Source organism: Vicugna pacos, chromosome 4, assembly GCF_048564905.1.
Source record: "Vicugna pacos chromosome 4, VicPac4, whole genome shotgun sequence".
NCBI lineage: Eukaryota > Metazoa > Chordata > Mammalia > Artiodactyla > Camelidae > Vicugna > Vicugna pacos.
Window position 1 is genome coordinate 7,965,147 of NC_132990.1, and position 18,695 is coordinate 7,983,841.

Here is an 18,695-nt window from a genome sequence, read left to right on the forward strand (position 1 = left end):
TATTCTTCTATAACCCACAGGATTTTGGCTTTTTTTATGGCACATTTTCACATAGCACATTTTTATTTATTATCATTCTTGATAGATTACAGATCCCTTGTGGACATAGACTTATACACATATACACCCTTTTATCTTCATTTTAGTGTAACATCTTCTACTTAAAAGATAATATAAACTTTAATAAAATACAAGACTTTACAAAAAATGGGTGTACATTAAAACTATGATTTTCTGTTATAAAAAGTGATGTAGAAAATTTGGAAACTACTGATTAGAAAAGATAGAAACAATAATGGCAAAAAATAAATATTTGGGGCCTTAGTAGATATTTGCCAGATATTAAGTACTAAAATAATTATTTCATTTAGTTCTCATAGTTAACTATGAAGTTGGTACATATCTTATTATCCCCAATTTGCAGATGCAGTGGGAAAAAATTGACCCTAGTCTCATTCACCTGGAGAAAACTACTACTGATACTTTACATGGTCCTACTTTTGTATGGATATATACTTTTCCCCCCAATAATGTGGAAACTTATATGGACCACTTTTCAGTGAAATACAGAGATGGTGAGCATTTCAGATACACCAAGTAATACTGTTGACCCTTGAGCAATACAGGTTTGAGCTGCTTGGGTTTACTTTACACGGATTTTCCCAGTCAGTGTTGGTTGAATCTGTGGATGAGGAAGGAACCACATATATAGAGGGCCAACTGTAAGTTACAAATGGACTTCGGATTTCACAGAAAGTTGGCATTCCTGACCTCCTTGTTGTTCAAGAGTCAGCTGTAATACGTTCATTAAATAATTATGTTTATAGCTAAATTGCTTTCAGTTACCCACACTGAGAAAAAATTAAATATACCAGTTTGATACAACATTTCTTTGCTTACTACTGAGATTATACACTTTCTCATTTCTGTTGGTCATATGCCTGTCATATGAGTTGCAACTGTTTTTTCCAGTTTTTGATTTACCTTTTGATTTTGTTTCAGTATTTTTGGAGATTCTTTGTCAAGTTATATCTAACAATCTTTTCTTTTTTGTTTTTTCCCTTTGGTATTGTGTTCAGAAGGGCTTTCCTATTTAAGGATAATGGCTATTCATATTATGTAGATTTTACTTTAATACTTTAGTGGTTTCATTTTTAAAAATTAAGATAGTGTTAGTGTTTTATGTTATTCAGTGATTATAAACTCAGTATAAAACAATTTTGATGAAAGACAATTTTTAAACAAAAAAGTAAAAATCTTCCATAATCTCACATTCTAAGAGAGTTACTAAAATTTTGGTGTATATCCTTCCAGAATTTTTTCTTTGCATATAGTATCACAATTTTGGCATCATGCAGATACATTTTATGGTCTGCATCATCATTTTTAGTAATTTCAGAGTTTCCAGCTTTGTAAATTTATCAGGTATTTAGCCTGCATCCTACTGGTGGACATTTAAATTGATGTCCATTTTTTTGTTGTAATAAATCTACAGTGAACACTTTATACATATTCCCCCTTTCACTTACATATTTAAGATAAATTCCTAAAAGTGAGGTTCCTGGGTCTAATAGTATGTATATTTCTATTTTTGATCCACCAACCTTATTCCTTAAACTAGAAACTTGGATTGAAGTGTCTGTCTTCCTCACCTGTCACATCGAACCTCAAATGCTGTTGATTCTGCCTCCAAATAATTTATGATACACTTCTCTCCATTTAAACTACTTTCACCCTAATCCAGTGCATAATCTTCTTTGAGCTGGGCTTGCAGTAGAAATCTAAATGATCTTTCTACCTGTTTTACCTCACTCTAATCCATTTTCCATCACTTCTTGGGCTTTTGGCTAAGATCAAGTGCACTTTCCACACAGCAGCCACAGTGATTCTCTCAAAAACATAAACCTAACAAATATCCTGCTCAAAATCCTTCACTGATTTCTGTTTTACTCAGAATTATATACAGACCATCCTTATGGCCTGCATGGCCCTCCATGATCAGGCTTCTACTTACTTTTCCCAAACTAACTTATACTGTCTTCTTCACTAAGCTCCAACTGCACTTCACTTGCCTCTTTACTTGCCTTCAAATTCTCTAGGCTCTTTTCCTGCCTCCAGGCCTTTGTACATACTGTTCTTTCACCTGGAAAGCTCTTACCTCCCTCCACTTTTTACTTAGTCAGCTTCTACCCAACCACTCGAGTTTCATTTTAAGTGTTACTACTGCAGAGAACTTCCCTGATCCACCAGGGAATAATCTACATTATTCCCTTTATAGCACTATGTTTCTTTCCTTCGTTGCTTCAACCTCGGTTTCTAATTGCAGCATTTCTTTATGTAATGCCTGCTTCCTCTACCAGACAAGTCCCATGAGGGCAAGAACCTTTTCAGTTTGGTTCACCTTAGTACACCCAGCACCTAGCAGATAGTTGCTGAGTGAGTATTTTTTGGAATAAAACAATGTTGCCACATTATTCATTAAGATAAATAGAACCAGTTTATACTCTTATCAAAAGTATAACTTTCAGTGATTCTTTTTATATTTAAATTTATTTATTTTGTTATATGGTGCAAGATGCCAGGGATTTAACTTGATTTTTCCCAGTTACCCATTTGTCCCATAACCTACCATTATTCTGTAATTCAGCCTTTTTTCACTTCTTTAAAATACCAAAGTTGGTTATATTATAATAAATTTTTGTATCTTAAATCTCTTTCTGGACTTTGTTTTCTTGCACATTGCTCTGTCAACCTAGGTCCCGTGACCATGCTATTTATTTTTGCTGTATAGTGTATAATTATTTGATAGGCAAATCCTACTGCATTAACTTTTTGTTTCTTTCCTGTATCCTCCCGGATGAAGTTTTGACTGTCTTGCTAAATTCCAGTGAACAAAACCATATTGGAATTTCTATTGAAATTTTATTGAATATACAAATTAATATTTAGTAATATTTAGCTTTCCTGTCTACAGACATGCTTTGTTCTTTCCTTTTCAATATTTTGTAATTTATTAATCCTGAAAATTACTGAACTTTATTCTTGGAGATTTTTTTTAAATTAATGTTGGGAGAAATGTTTTTTCCTAGTTATATCCTCTCCCTGTTAATTGCTGATCTAGAGAAAAGCTATTTATTTGGGGATTTGGTATTTTTTTGTGTGTGTTTTTCTCATAAGTTTTCAATTGTTTCAGCTTTTTAAGATAGACTAATAACAACTTGTTACAGACCACTTTTAGTATGTTTATTCCAGGATGGAAATACCATTTCAAAGTCCTGGTATTGTTCTTGGTAATGTTTGTAGTTTGAGATTAGTCATAAATATTTTATTGCTTGTACTGTACATAATTACAATTATATAACTGAGTACAAGTGGAAATGTAGTCAACAACTTTAAGGTTGCTTTAGGAGATGAATTAAAATTGGGATTTTTTTCCTCTTAAACTTTTCAAAAAGGATATTGTAAACCAGAATTGGCCCAACTATCTTCATTCTAAAATAGTGTTTTCCCTCTTCAGGACGTAGTTTTAAAAGATGGAAGAATTGAAAGACTAAAGTTGGAACTTGAAAGGAAAGATGCTGAGATCCAGAAGCTGAAAAATGTGATTACTCAGTGGGAGGTTTGTATATATTTACTGTTGTAAGCTAAAATAATTCTATAAATTTGTACATTTTCTGTTTTTCTTATATGTGAATATGTTTAATATTTGAATGATGGAAACAATATTTCTGCTGTTTAGGTTTTTTAACTCATTAATTAGACATAATCTGAGTGATAGTATATTTTTACCATGGTATATATAACATTAAAGTTGCCAATTTTAGCCATACAATTCAGTGGCATTAAGTACCTTCTCAGTATTAGATGTTGACCAAAAAAATATGCACAACCTAAAAGTTGAGAATTATGTTTTTATTTGGTGGATTCTCTGAGGACTTTAAGCCCGGAAGACAGCCTCTCAGATCACTCTGAGGGACTGCTTTGAAGAGGTAAGGGAGGAGCCAGGATATATAGTAGTTTTGCAACAAAAATTAGGTAATCGGAACATCAGAAGATTACTGTTAATTAAAGAAAATCAGATATCTCAAGTTAATAAGTTTAGCACTTTTCTGTGTATGGGAAGTTGCAAGACGATGGGTCCATTGAAGTTGTTCCTTTGATGTGCATCTTAACTAGGGCCAATGTCCTGCTTTCCCCCATCTTGAATCCCCTCAGGGTGCACAGTTGGGGCAGCTGCAGTGGCTGCTGGCTTGATGGCTGCAACATCCTTTGTTTACCGATATGGCAGGCAACGTTTTTCCTCCTCATGTGTAACCATCACCATGATCTATTTCCAGAACTTTTCCATCATCTCAAATAGAAACTCTGTACCCATTAAACTCCCTACTTCCCTTTCCACTGCAGTCCTTGGTAACCTCTAATTCTCTGTGAATTTGCTTATTCTAGGTACTTCATAGAAGTGGAGTCATGATATTTGTCCTTTTGTGTCTAGCGTATTTCACTTGGAAAAATGTTTTCAACATGTGTATCTATCTGTGTTTTAGCATGTATCTGAACTTCTTTCCTTTTTATGGCTGAATAAGAACTGCACTGTATGTATATACCACTTTTTTTTGTCTATTCATCTGTTGATGGGCACTTGCGTTGTTTCCACCTTTTGGCTATTATGAATAACACTGCTATGATCATTGGTGTACAAGTATCTGAGATCCTGCTTTCAATTCTTTTGGTATATACCTAAGAGTGGGATTGCTAGGTCATATGGTAATTTCATGCTTAACTTTTTAAGGAACCACTAAACTGTTTTCCATAGCATCTGCACCATGTTAAATTTCCACCAGCAGTGCACAAGAGTACCAGTTTCTTCACATCCTAACCAACACTAGTTATTTATATAATTTATTTTAACCACAGACCGATTACTCTCTTCCTTCCTTAGGCTTTTAAAAAAATATCTTATTCATCTCAAGTATCATTCTTTTTTGATCTCATATTTATTCATTCAACAATTATTTATTGAATGCCTATAATATGCCAGGTGCTTTTTCTGCACCTGTATATGTAATAGTGAAATAAATAAAGCAAGTTCCAGCCCTGATGGTTTCCCTTCCTCTTCTACTCATCCCTTTAGGAGCCATCCCTGCAAAAACCTTTTTGAACGGCACCCACTTCTCCCTTAGCTTTTTCTTTGTCATTTATATTTTTCCTTTGCTTTTGTTGAGCACCTACCATGTGTTAGGCACAGTGAATACAAAGATAAGTTAGTAAGAAGTTCATAGTCTAATGGAGAGGATAAACATGTAAATAATTGCAGTACAATGTAGAATTTGCTTTTTTATTATTTATTTATTTTTATTGAGATATAGCCAATTTACAGTATTGTGTCAATTACAATGTAGAATTTGTGACTGAGATTTGACAGAGTGCTCCAGAAGCCGAGAACAGGAATGAATCCATTGGTGCTATTGAAAATTGGTAAGGATTTCACAAAATGAGACAGTTTTTCCAGATAGAACAGTCCATACAAAGGCATGGAAATGGTAGGAAATACATGGCTGCTGACATTTAGAGAAATGGGAAGTTGTAGAAGATGAGATTGGAGATGTTAGTTGGTGTCAGAGTTTGAAGGCATTTGTATCTGAGACAAGGAGGAGGGTAGTTAAGGTTTTAGAAGGGAAAATGGCATAAGAATTGTTTTGTGGAAGGTAATGCACATAGCTGAGGCCTGGAGTGAAGACAGTCTGGTAGTACAATGAACAGGTATTGAGTGTAAGAGGAAGAACACATTTTGAAATGGTCTGGGGAATGGGAACTAATAGATTCCATTTTGGACATGTTGAGTTTGAAATGGCTGTGGTTACAGGCATTGGTGTTCAGGATGTTGGACATCTGTATTGGACACAGTGGAATCACAGTGGAGTTAAATGTACGTGCATTTAACTTTAAGTGTTCTCTTTTTCATGAAGTTAAAAATACTAAAGAGGGCACTGTTTATTTCATAAACTATTATAAATTACACAGTACTAGGATTTTATACTTTTATGCTTTTATAGATGTATTTACTATTCGGGATTACATATACAAAACTGTATGATCTTTTTATGGACAACATGAAGAATTTTCACAGTTAATTTTGCTCATTTGCAATCTTTGCTTTATGAGCTTGCTTTAGACCTTGAAGACCAGCTAAAGAAGTGCCTCCATGTACACTGACCTGGACCTTGGACAAAGGGCTTGAGCTCGAGATAGAATTTGATATTAACATTGATTGAAGCCCTGAGAGTGAGAATCTCGTAATAAGATAAAGTTTCATATTCCCAGTAGATATATTTCTATATTCATAGTGAATATAGTTGTAGTTGACTTTATATGGTTTTCCCCTTCATATTTTTATGTTTCCATCTGATTTAGCTCCTTCCTTCATTTCTAAGCTTCTCAAAAGTCTTACTCCCTTTATGTTTATGATGGTGCTTGCTTCTTCTGTTCAGTGAATTGTTTGCAGTATCACTCTGTACCATTATTGATTTATCCTAAGCAAGTTACTGGAGTATTTAGTAAAAGTCATCTAATGGACTTAATTTAAGATACATTAAATTTGTTTTACAAAGATCTTTGAATCTGGTAACTTCTTTCTGCATCTGTGTACATGTTGAGAGAAAAGATGACAGGTTTCTTATATTGATCTGTTTGCTTTCTCTGACCTCTTGTATTTCTATAATTATTAAATGCATTGTTTCCTTTAATGTATTAAATATTTATAAATTCAGTATGTATTATAAGATATGTTGAATAAGGGTAGTATAGGGGCAAAATTACTCAAAATATGGATGTTAATGTGGGAACATAATTCCTAAATTGTTCATAATATAACTGTGTCATATGTACTTTGAAGAAAAGCTAAGCCATTTGGAAATAAAGTTGAAAAATAATTGAAGGATATTTCCATAAATTACTAATTCATGTCAGCCAAAAATTATTTTAACAATATTTAGTTAATGAGATCACAAGAGAATAGTAAAGCCTTAACTGAGACTACAGAACTGTGCTGTACAGTAACCACTACATGTGGTATAAAATTAATACATCACATGGATTTTTAAGTAAATAAAAGTGAATTTTAAAAATTTTATAAATAAAAATTAAATAAAATTTAAAACTTTATTAAACAAAACTAAATAAAATTAAAATCATACTGGCCTTGTTTCCATTAAGTAGCCAAATATTGGACAGTGGCAGATATAGAACAGGTACTTAGAGTTCTAGTATAGTACTAGTTAGAAGGCTATGAGTCAGTTTTTTTGTTTTGTTTTTATCTAAGTATTTTGAATGTATAAGGATTTTATTTGAGGAAGAAAAGAAATTCTTCGGAAAATTTAGTAGTATTCTCAGTTTTCTCTACTTTTATTCTACTCTTCTTCAATCACTTATATTAATTTATATTATTATACCAGGGATTTAATTAAGTAGTAGACAGTTCTGAGTACATTTTCCTTCATCTTGTTTCTTTCAGAAACAATTGAGCAAGCCCAGAATTCAAAGTTCGATAAATTTATAGTAAATCATTAATTGTATCGTTTACTTTTTAAAAATTAAATCTCTTTTTCTTTGACTATTAGGCAAAGTATAAAGAAGTAAAGGCAAGAAATGCACAGTTACTGAAAATGCTTCAGGAAGGTGAAAGTAAGTGATTTCTGTTTTTAGAATTAAAAGTTAATCTTAAAAATATTTGAAGACAACTTTTCAAGATACGTGATTTATGAAATCAGTAAAATAAAAAGGTTTCCCAAGTGATACAAACTGGATTGTTGCTGATAATTTTATTATTACAAGTCTCTCTTACAGCACCTTAGTATTATAGAAGTTTACAACTATTCAGTTAAGAAACTCTTGAAATTTCACTTCTTATGAATTATTGGACTGCATTTAGAGAGAAAACAAGAATAACATTTGTTTAAGCTTCTGCTTATTAATTATTAGAGAGAAAGCCTAGGTTTCCTTCTCCCCCCTCCCCCCACCCGAACTCTTCATACTTTTGCTGCCACTCTAAACTTCTGGTGCTGTGTCACCAGCAGGAAGCCAAGGAAATCAACACAAAACGATTAGAGATAATAAGATTAAAAAAGCTGATGTTATATGAAAACTCCCTAAGTCAGTTGCATTCCTGAATATGTGTACCTGGTAACAGTAACGTTGAACGCTCTATGAACATTTTTCATTCATAACAGAAAGGGAAGTGTGTATTAAATTGCAAAAGAAAATTATGAACCATAAAAGAGGCATAGAGAAAGACATGAATAAATGAGAAAATCTTCTGAATAGACAAAAGTAAGTGTAATAAACAATTTCCCTTGTTAACAAATGTTAAGAAATGCAAAATATAGCTCCTGTGAGTACTGTATAGCACCTAAGAAATTATGAAGCTTACCTTAAAAGGGTAAGTAAATAAAATAACAAAAATTGTTTCAAATATGAAGATACTGGGAGTGGAACTGTCCAAAATTTAAACTATTTAACAGTTGTCAAAATAATATGAGTGAAATAGTTATATAGTTATAACTGTAACTTAACTATTATACAGCTTAACTGTGATAACATAGAAGTTAAATAATAATGGAAAAAGGCATTATTTGAATAATTAGATATCAGTATGCTGAGATTAATTTAGATCTGTACATGTCACTGAGCTCCATGTGGATCATTTAATGAATAAAATTATGAAAAGAAAATGATTGTTTACAAGGTATAGTTTTAATTGGAGAAATTAAGGGTATCATTGTATACTGGATGTGTGATTTTTTAAGTATGTAAAAATAAAGTAATATTCCTTAAGGAAACATTTGTGAAAAGTGAAAAAGTTAACTGATAAAAGCTTACTCTCAAAAATAGATTAAAAATGGCTAGCAATAAATAACATTAGTGTCCATACGCCATACTATAAATAATCCAAGTAGAAGAATTTTATATAGGATCATTACATGAAAAGTACAGTATATTAGAGTGTACAAACTCTAGCATTTATAATATAAATGTAAATACAGTCAATCTGTTATAATGCAATACATGTTCCTATAAATCACTAACCTCTACAAAGTTAGACAATTAAATCACAAAGTTTATAGGGAAAATGGAGTTAGGCGCATACAACACTCAAAAATTTCGTCAGTGACACATTAAAAAAAGATGGGAGCCTAATAAAAACAGTAACAGTTTTATAGATGTTAAAATAGTTAAACACATAAATACTATAATAATAATGGCACTTTGAAGACAACGTAAAGTTTGCTGTAGAAGGAGGTTTCAGAGGGGTTGCAGCTTGTGTGTGTTACTGCTAAGTCAAGGAAGGATGGAAGGTTGGTGTGGTTCATGACACAATGAACTGAAATAGCCAGCAGATATCTGAGGTGTGTGCATGGGTGCAGGTTTCTGTGTTCACGAAATTGTGCTTAAGCAAGTACACAATTCATGTTGCGTTCAAGTTGTTCCCTGATGTATTAATCTCAAAACACAAAACAGCACTATAGGAAAACTGACTGTAATTGAAATATTACATAATTGTTAAAAATCAGTAGTTCTCAGTGAGTGGGTTTAATTCTGAGGATGCAAGAGTAGAAAGTAAAATTTGTAAAGGTTCCCAAGTTAATTCTTGAGAGACTGTGATTTGTTTCTTGACAGAGTCTCACCTTAGTTCATATCATATTAAACTATGAAAAGTAAGGGTGAATGATAGTGTTATGTTGGTAGAGCTGTGGTGATATCAGTACTCATATATTTGAACATTTCCTCCTATACTAATTTTATTAGTTTTATCTCTTCAGTCTTTGCTAGATTGTTTTCACAGTTGAGGATCTAATTTCTCATGCATTAGCTTTTACTATAGGTTAAGTAAATCAGCCATATGGAAATTTTTAAAGCTTAGGAAACATAGAAGCCAAAATACAGATCTCTTGCTTCCCCAAAGAGGGAAAAATCTCTACACAAATGAATAGTTCTAAGAGACCATAGATGTTATATGAATATGACCTACATTTGACAGTGCTTTAGTGATATGAAAAGTCAGATAAAAATAATTTTTGTGGGCCTTAGAGTATGTACACCTTGACAAAACAAAACAAAATAAAAACATTCTACATTGTTTTAAAAATCCTGCTTTAAGATTAATCAAGGTATTTAAAGCTTTTCCTCAACTCTATGTGCAATCTTTTGTTTTCTTGTGTCCTTGTCCTTTTTAGTATAGATGGAAAAATTTATCTTTCGTCATATCTGTGCAATTAATATTTTAACATTACAGAAAATGTAAAATTTCTAATAAAAACTGCTGTGGTGATAATAATGATCAGAATTTACCAGTGAAAATGAAGAGCTATATATAGGGTCAAGAAATAAATTCATTAAGTATGAGGACAGTTAATCTTTGCCTGACTGCACTGCTGTCTTGGTTCACCAGTAGTATTTTTAAAGGATCTATGTGACTGAAAAGACTATACTGCTGTTTTTCCTTTTTTGTCAGTGAAAGATAAAGCAGAAATTCTTCTGCAAGTTGATGAATCACAAAGTATCAAGAATGAGCTAACTGTACAGGTAAGGAAGACTATATATAGGACTGATTTTCTTAAGCTATTCTTTAGTCCTGAATTATGAAACTTGACTAAACAAAAACAGAGCCCATCAATACAGAAAAATTGTTTTAAACTATACTTCGTTATTATTACATAATAGCAAATGAATGAAGATTCTATTTACTGTGCTTAGAGTGGTATGTATGTCCTAAAGAATAGGGGACGATAAGGGTGTATGTTAGCTGATGTGGACTATGAACATGGAGATAGAATGGGCAGCTAGAACGTATCTTGCTCATGGACTTCTTCTCCCCTTCCATCCTTATTCTGTGGTCTTGTTTTAGAACAGCAAGCTTGTCCTACCTATCTTTAACATACAGCTGAGTAAAATGCCTGATTGAAATTGTGTGGGGAGAGGAATTCTCCTCTGATTCTTATTCATTTAGTAGGCAAAAATCATCATTGTGAGTAAGTGTTTAGAATTGAGAGCATTTACCAAAAAAGGTTTTTTTTAATTGAATATTTGGTTATAGGTGACTTCCCTTCATGCTGCATTAGAACAAGAAAGATCTAAAGTGAAAGTATTACAAGCAGAATTAGCCAAATATCAGGTATGCTTTTATAATTTTGAAAGTGGTTTTATCACAAATAAGACATTGGGAATAGACACATATTTATATATGTGAGAATAAATGTGCTATTTTATTCTTAGGCCAAAATTTTTCACCAAACATACGAATAATTTTGTTATTATGTGTCATATAGTTTACATTTTAGGAAATATTAAATTTATTCTAGATATTGGTATATACAGGAATTCAGAAAAGTAATTCGGAAAAATCCTTGGTACCACATAGATGACATGGCATATTTGCCAGTGAATCATAATGAGGGAAGATACATAATAATATTTACTCTATTATATAAAAAGTTTGATCATTTGATACAGTAATATCCCCTAGATATCTTCATTGTAAATATATCTTTTCCCTTTTGTAATTAATAAATAACATGTGAAGTTATATTTTGAGATTGTGTAAATATCCTATTCTTTTTACCTAATAATTTTAGCGTCCATTGATGATATTTGTATCAATTGTTATTTTGGTAGTTGCAAAATAGTGATTTTTCTAATTCTATCATTTCTTCTGCATTTACAAGCTGGCATTCAGTATTTTTTTCTGGATGAAGCAGTAAAAAAATATCAGGGCTGTGTTTCAGTATATGTATATGTGTGAATATACACACACACATATACTTGTATATACGTGTGTATGTTTGTCTATGTCATGATATAAAATGAGTTAATTAATGTGGGGTCATAGTCAGAAAGGTCTGAAAGCCACCACTGGTAGCATAGAGAGCATAAGATGTCCAGCTCTGACGTCTCATCAGTCCCAGGAAGGAAAAGACTTGGCCTGGGAGTCTTTGAAAAGATCCTTATTATTATTATTATTTTGAACTTGTTTAGAAGCAAGGTAAGAGTTTTAAGCTGTATAACATTGGTACTTATGTATGGTGGGTATCTACCTTATAGAAGTTTTTTTTGGTAAGTTTATTTTTATCTCCCTGCTATCAAGAAATAAATCTTGTTTTTAGTACATGTCATTATACATCTCAAGTTTTATAAAACCTCTTCATCCTTTTTTTCTGTGAATGAATCTTTGCAAAAGTTTTATTTGGTCAGGAGTGAATAACAGCATTCTTATACTTGGTTTTTTTTTTAAAGAGGGTCGATATAGAAATGTTTTTGAACACCAAGAGGGAAGTTACAGGCAGAAAAAGAAAGAAACCAAGAGAAGCTACTAACATTATTAAGTGGGTCTGGGTTCTGTGTGCCCCTTAGATAACCACCAATCTAAGGAACACACTTCCACAGACAAGTAGTTCCCAAACGTGGCTGGTCATCAGAATCACTTGGGAACTTTTTGAATTGCAGATTGTTCAGCCCACTCCTAATAATTGTAAATAAATAGGTTTGGGACAAAGTCTAGACATTAGAATTTAAGAAGTATTACCACGTAGGTGATTCTAGTAATCAACTAAATTTGAGTATCATTGCTATAGTTTATAAAAATGGAGAAAAAAACTATAAAATTATTATAAATACATCCAATCATTATTTATGGTTAAAATGGAGGGTAGAATAGTTATGGATGGCTTAAATTTTCTTCTCTGTACCTTTGTGCTTTCTGTGTTTTTAAAGTGAGTATTTACTTTTTGAGTCAGAATGAGGCAGAAAATGTTATGTTAAAAGTAATTGATGAAAAATATTTTGTCTTTTAAGCTACTTTTTTCTTCCCTTGGCTCAAATACCATACATACAGTTTCATTTGGAGCAAATTAAATACAGATTTATATACACCATTGAGCAGTATGAAAAGTATAACCTACTCTTCAACCCACTAATGTACAAAATCAGATTTCTAATGCTGTCTAATATGAACAAAACTATACAGAACTTGAATTTAATTACCCCAAAGAGTAATGAACTGAATCACCAAATTTGCTGATCATATGGAACAAACTTTAATTTAGTATTGATCACAATTTTTATTTTTTTAAAATCTGGGACAGTGCAAATAACCTCTAAAAAATAGGACGCTGGTGGTCTTACTAAGTCCAGACTAATTTAAATAGATAGCTGTTTTCTACAGCTTACTTTAACCATTTGTAAAAATAACTATTTAAAAATAATTTAGTGGTATGCTCATTCAAATTTGCAACAAACTGAAAAAAAGCTGCTTCCTCTTCATATTAAACAATACCTTTGGTCTCATTTATTCTAAAAAGAAAATGCCCCCAAAATGTTATTTCCTTAATAATTTGCCCTATTTTTCTTTACAGGGTGGCAGAAAAGGGAAAAGAAACTCTGAATCCGACCAGTGTAGGTGATTCCATTAGCCTTTGAGGTCAACACAAAAATTAAAACTTTCAGGGTTTTGCAAAAATGTGTATATTTAATGCTGTACAATTGCTAAACTATGCAGTTTTTGTTGAAGAAACCTAAATGATTAGCTCACTAACAGTCTATAATTTTTGGCTTAAAGTGAAAAGAAGAGAAATAGAATTCCAGCAGAACTCAGTGATTATTATTACTATTCATACTTCTTATCACTTTAGTTTTTCATCAGTCAATAAAATTAATTTACTCTTCCATTAATATGTTTGACTTTTTAAATTTCAGAAACAATGTGAAAGTATTTTTGCATATAGCACAATTAATGGATTTAAGCTTAGTGAATATTTACTCAGCACTTTCTGCATGTGAAACCCTACAAACACAGAAGATATCCTCAGATTGCTTATGCTCAGGGGAAGTAGAAGGTGGGGCATAGGTAATGACAACAGCAAAAATAATTACTATACATATAAGAGTGTGATATCACATTGTTTGGAAATTGAAAAAACTTGCATGAGACAGTTTTCGTAAGGTGGATGCCTTTTTTGTAAATTTTTCGAGAGGCATTCCAGGCAGAATGAACAAAATCTAGGCTGAAGTATTTGTTTAAAGAACAGTCTGGTTAGAGGACAGAAATTAGACACACAGAATAGGAAGAGCAGTGATGTGAGGGAGGAATGAATGAGATATTTTTCACTGGTGTAATCAATTACTAGAATAGTCAGCATTTATGGGATTTTTTTTTAGTGTAGTCAATGAAATACAAATATGATTCATTAAAATACAGAGGATTTTGTTTGTTTGTTTTATGACAAAGATAAAGGTCTTGCCCCCAAAACAAGCATTAACTGAAAGACTCCACTTCATGAGTCTTTAAGAAAAAATGTCAGCATTGCCTATATGTTTGGCTTCTTCCATGAAGTTACATGAACTTAGCAAAGAATTGTGACTTACACATAACACTTAGTTCTCTCTGGCACAGAGTAGATGTTAAAGAATTATTTGTTTAATTGATAAAGTGGTAAAGCCTCTTTAGGTAGTTTTTCCCTAATTTTACCTTTGATTAAGAATAGGTACCATCAAAACCTAATTATTTCATTCAATATATTTGGTAATGCATGATACCATATTTTTCAACCCAGTGATGAGCAAGATCAAATTTGTAATACTGTCTTATATGAACAAGCTAAATAGAACTTGAATAGTTTCAATTATAATTCAGTTATCCAAGCAGTTAATGAACTGAATTACCAACGCTCAGTATATTATCACTTATCTTTGATTATCTACCAGTACACTATCCATTTTGTACATTATCTAACATCTAGCACAGTGCTTGGTACATGGTAGACACTCAATAGATATGCCATTTTCTATTAGTGTGTATATTGGCTTAAAATCACCTGGGCACGTAGAAAACTTCATTGATTTTCCTCTTTTACATTGGGTATTCTCTGGAGTACTGCACTCATAACTTTGTTTCCCCCCTGAATTCTTTTCCCTTGATTGATGTAGCCACTACTGTGGATTAATCTGTCACTGCTAGACCATTCTCTCAGTTTCAACAGGGAAAGTTTTATTTAGTTAGAGATAGAAAAGACAATCTGGGGGGGAGGGCATAGCTCAGTGGTAGAGCACGTGCTTATCTTGCACGAGGTCCTGGGTCCAATCCTAGTACCGCCATTAAAACAAATAATTAAATAACCTAATTACTTCCCCCCTCAAAAAAAAATTAAAAAAAAAAGACAATCAGTGACCAGCTGGTGATTTCTTCTGTTAGATTGATTTATCAGGCATTCCTTTTTAATAAATATCATTACTCAGATTCTTTTCTGAATGTTCAGTGAAATTATCGATAGCTTATTATGTGCTGGGCATTGTGCTAAGTTCTAGAGATGCAAATATGACCACAATTGGAAGAAAACAGAAATGTAAAGAACTATTCATAAAATATTCCAATAAATAATAATATTGATATACTCAGATTGCTATTGGAGTACAGAAGAAAATGCATCTTACTATTTCAAAGAGGTAACTTAGACAATTTGTTTTAATTACTTCAAACTCCATTAGTAATATATTACTTAAAAAGTGATTATGGCAACATAGCAAGTTATTTAAATGGATCAAATATTTTAGACATCTTCTATGGGATTTTTGACATTTTCTATGGTGTGTTAGTAAAGCTAGAGGAACCAGAGCTATGTTCAGGTCCTAGTTTTATTACCTTGGCTCAAAATAAATAATTAGTAAATGATTGAACAGCATGAAATTGGGTATCAAATGAGAATAGCTAGTGAAAATATTGGGTAGAAAGCTATGTAAGATGCCGTTTCTACTTTCAAATTATTTTCAGTCTAATATGAATAATAAAAGAGCACAGTACATAAATAACTGAAATTCAAGGCAGAATACAGTGGATTCCATAACAATTTTATGGAAGAGAGTATATTTGTTCAGGAAAGTCAAGTGTTACTTATTGAAAAAAGTAACATTTTAAATTGGTTCTTAAAGAATAGGCAGCTTTTCCACAAAGTTTTAAGGGGTGGAGGTTATTTAACAAAAAAGAAAAAGAAAAAAAGAGGGAAGAAGGAAAAGCAGTGTGTTCAGGATACAGAAAGATAGCAAGGAGTGAAACTCAGTGCCTTCATTTTGCCTGGAGCGTAGGCAGTAATGAGGTAAACAGAAAGGTTGTTTGGGGATAGTTGTTCTTCATCTTAAGTTTCAGATTAAGTAGTCTGTACGTAATTTGGTAAGCATGGGAGAACCATTAAGCGTTTATGGACGAAGCGATGCAATCAAAGTTGTCCTTTAAGAAGACTGAAATGACAGTGATATAATAGGAAATTACAGAAGAATCAATTTGGAAATATCAAGGAAGCTTTTATAATAGTAGAAACAGGAGATAAAGAGGATCTGAACTAGGGAGGTAGCAGTGGGACTCAGAAAATGAAATAAAAAACATTCCCAGGGTGGAATCTAGCAAACGTGTACAAAAGAACAAGGACATCAGAGGTGAAAACAAGATCTCAAGCCTAAATGAGAGTGAGAATGAGAGGGCCACTAGTAGGGTGCACTGATGGAGGACTTAACGTCGGGGAAAGGGACAGAAATGACTTTTTAATAAAATTAATTAACTATTTAAATTGAAGTAAAGTCGGTTACAATGTGTCGATTTCTGGTATACAGCAAATGTCCCAGTCATGCATATACATACGTACATTTGTTTTCATATTCTTTTGAAAAGACTTTTGACTTGTTAAATTGGATTTGCCTACAGAGCATCTGAAGGTAGAGAATCCAAGAAGTTGGAGATATAGATCTATTCCTTTGAGGAAAGACTGAAGTTAACAGATTTGGGATCCGTCTACAATAAAGTTGTATAAATAGTTGACAAACCCAAAGGAAAAGGTTTTTGAAGAGAAATATTGCTGAGTACAGACTTTGGGAATGGTAGGAAACAGAGCGGTGAGAAAGGTGGGAGGCATGGTTATGAGTATTGCAGAGCGGTCTTAGGTTATGAGCCTGAGGAAAGACTACTGGATTTAACAGCTAAAGGACATGTTAATCACCTTCAAAAATAGCTTTTGCAAGGGCACAGAGCAAGGCACTGAGGAGAAAGTTATACTCCTTAAGCTTTTGTTAGTTATAAGGGGCCCCCAAGGTGCCTTAAAGGGGCTACAGGGTTGAGTGAATTTGGTTTGTTTACATTCAGGACTGAGTAGACTTTTACTATGTTCATAAACAAAAAGGAGCCAATAAAGGTAAAAAAGAGATTGGGGCATGGGAGTGAGGGATTGAGTTCAGAGACCACCATTTAGATGTTTACTTGTCATTATGTAATTTGGTTTCCTTATCAACCTTTTCTGATGTGTAATTTAATTCTAAATTATGCTGTTCTTTGTTAATGGAATTATCACCCTTTCCATATAATAATTTAAGAATATTAATGATTTTAAAAAGGAATATAAAATGATTTCACGATCAGACATTAGTAAACTTCCATGAAGGAACAAGTCCTGAAGCAACAGACAAGATGGTAAGTGAATAACAGGTCCTCCAAAGACTGTAAATCATTGAGGGATGGTCCTGGGGTAAATGTTTTATTTAATTTAAAATATTATTCTCTTGAAGTTAACATCCACTGCTAGTGTGGTTGTTATGAAGTGGATACCCACATGTGCTATTAGCAGTCTTATACTTTGGTTTCTGCATTTTGGAAAAGCACTATGGTAATATGTTTCTGGAGCCAAAACCAAAAAATGTTTTTACCCACTAATTCCCAATATTGGCTAATTTATCCTAAGAAAACAGTTTGAGAGAAGAATAAACATTAAGAGATCTATACAGGTATAACAGTAGGTATAAAAAGGAACCGTGGGATAACCCAGATGTTCAGCTTCAGTGTCTAACCCAAATACCCAACTTGAATGACTAATTAATGTAATGCATCAGGGGGAGTTTTTATTATGCAGCCTTTAAAAAGGTATAATTAGGGCAACTATGTAAAAACATGGAATATATTGGACATAGTTTAAATATAAAAACAAAATACAAACTTGTAAATTCATTATAGCTAATGTGAAAATACATACGCATATGGACAAACTAGAAAACAGAAATTACAAAATAAAACTGCTTGTGTTGGGATGAGGGATTATGGAGAATTACAGGTTAATTATTTTTCCCCCAAATTTTATCTAATGTACCGCTATTTGTAATTGAAAAAAATTGGAAAAATACTTTTGCTTGAATTTGTGTTAAGTGATTTGCTGATACAGAAGTAGGTTGTATAAACTTATTTTATTGACATGCTCAACTAAATTGTGTTAATTAATACAGAATATCTCCTAGACATGGAAGTTTTGCTTTTTAATCCAGAACCCTTCACTATAATTGAACTAAACCAGGGAAGGTAGCTTTGTGAATCAAAATGACTGTGTTGTTGCAAGAAAACTTGTAAAATTTTAATCAACCAGCTTGACATTTCCTTTGTTTTACTTCCCATTCGAAAAATTTTAGAACATTAGTTTTATTGTCATTAACCATGTCATACTGTTCTGGTGACATCTCTTCAAAATTAGTTTTTTGTAATCATATTACAAACTAAGATGTGAGTTATTTTATTGTATAAATTATTTTATACACTATGCTCCCCATTATGTATTTGTTAAGGAAGAGATAGTTTTCTTCTAAATACCTCAATATACATAATGGGTACTGACTGTAATGTTTTA

General features: G+C 32.4%; 1 protein-coding gene across 2 annotated transcripts in view; it reads left to right on the forward strand.

Annotated features, from left to right (window-relative positions):
• GKAP1 (G kinase anchoring protein 1) overlaps positions 1 to 13,719 on the forward strand; it is a 54,488-nt gene extending 40,769 nt beyond the window's left edge. For both annotated transcript variants that reach the window (XM_072959210.1, XM_072959211.1), the window contains 5 exons: positions 3,518 to 3,619; positions 7,617 to 7,680; positions 10,508 to 10,578; positions 11,090 to 11,167; positions 13,404 to 13,719. In XM_072959210.1, the coding sequence (XP_072815311.1) occupies positions 3,518 to 3,619; positions 7,617 to 7,680; positions 10,508 to 10,578; positions 11,090 to 11,167; positions 13,404 to 13,451 (363 nt within the window). In that variant the 3' untranslated portion in view covers positions 13,452 to 13,719. The remainder of the gene's footprint in view (positions 1 to 3,517; positions 3,620 to 7,616; positions 7,681 to 10,507; positions 10,579 to 11,089; positions 11,168 to 13,403) is intronic.
• Positions 13,720 to 18,695: the final 4,976 nt, after the last annotated feature.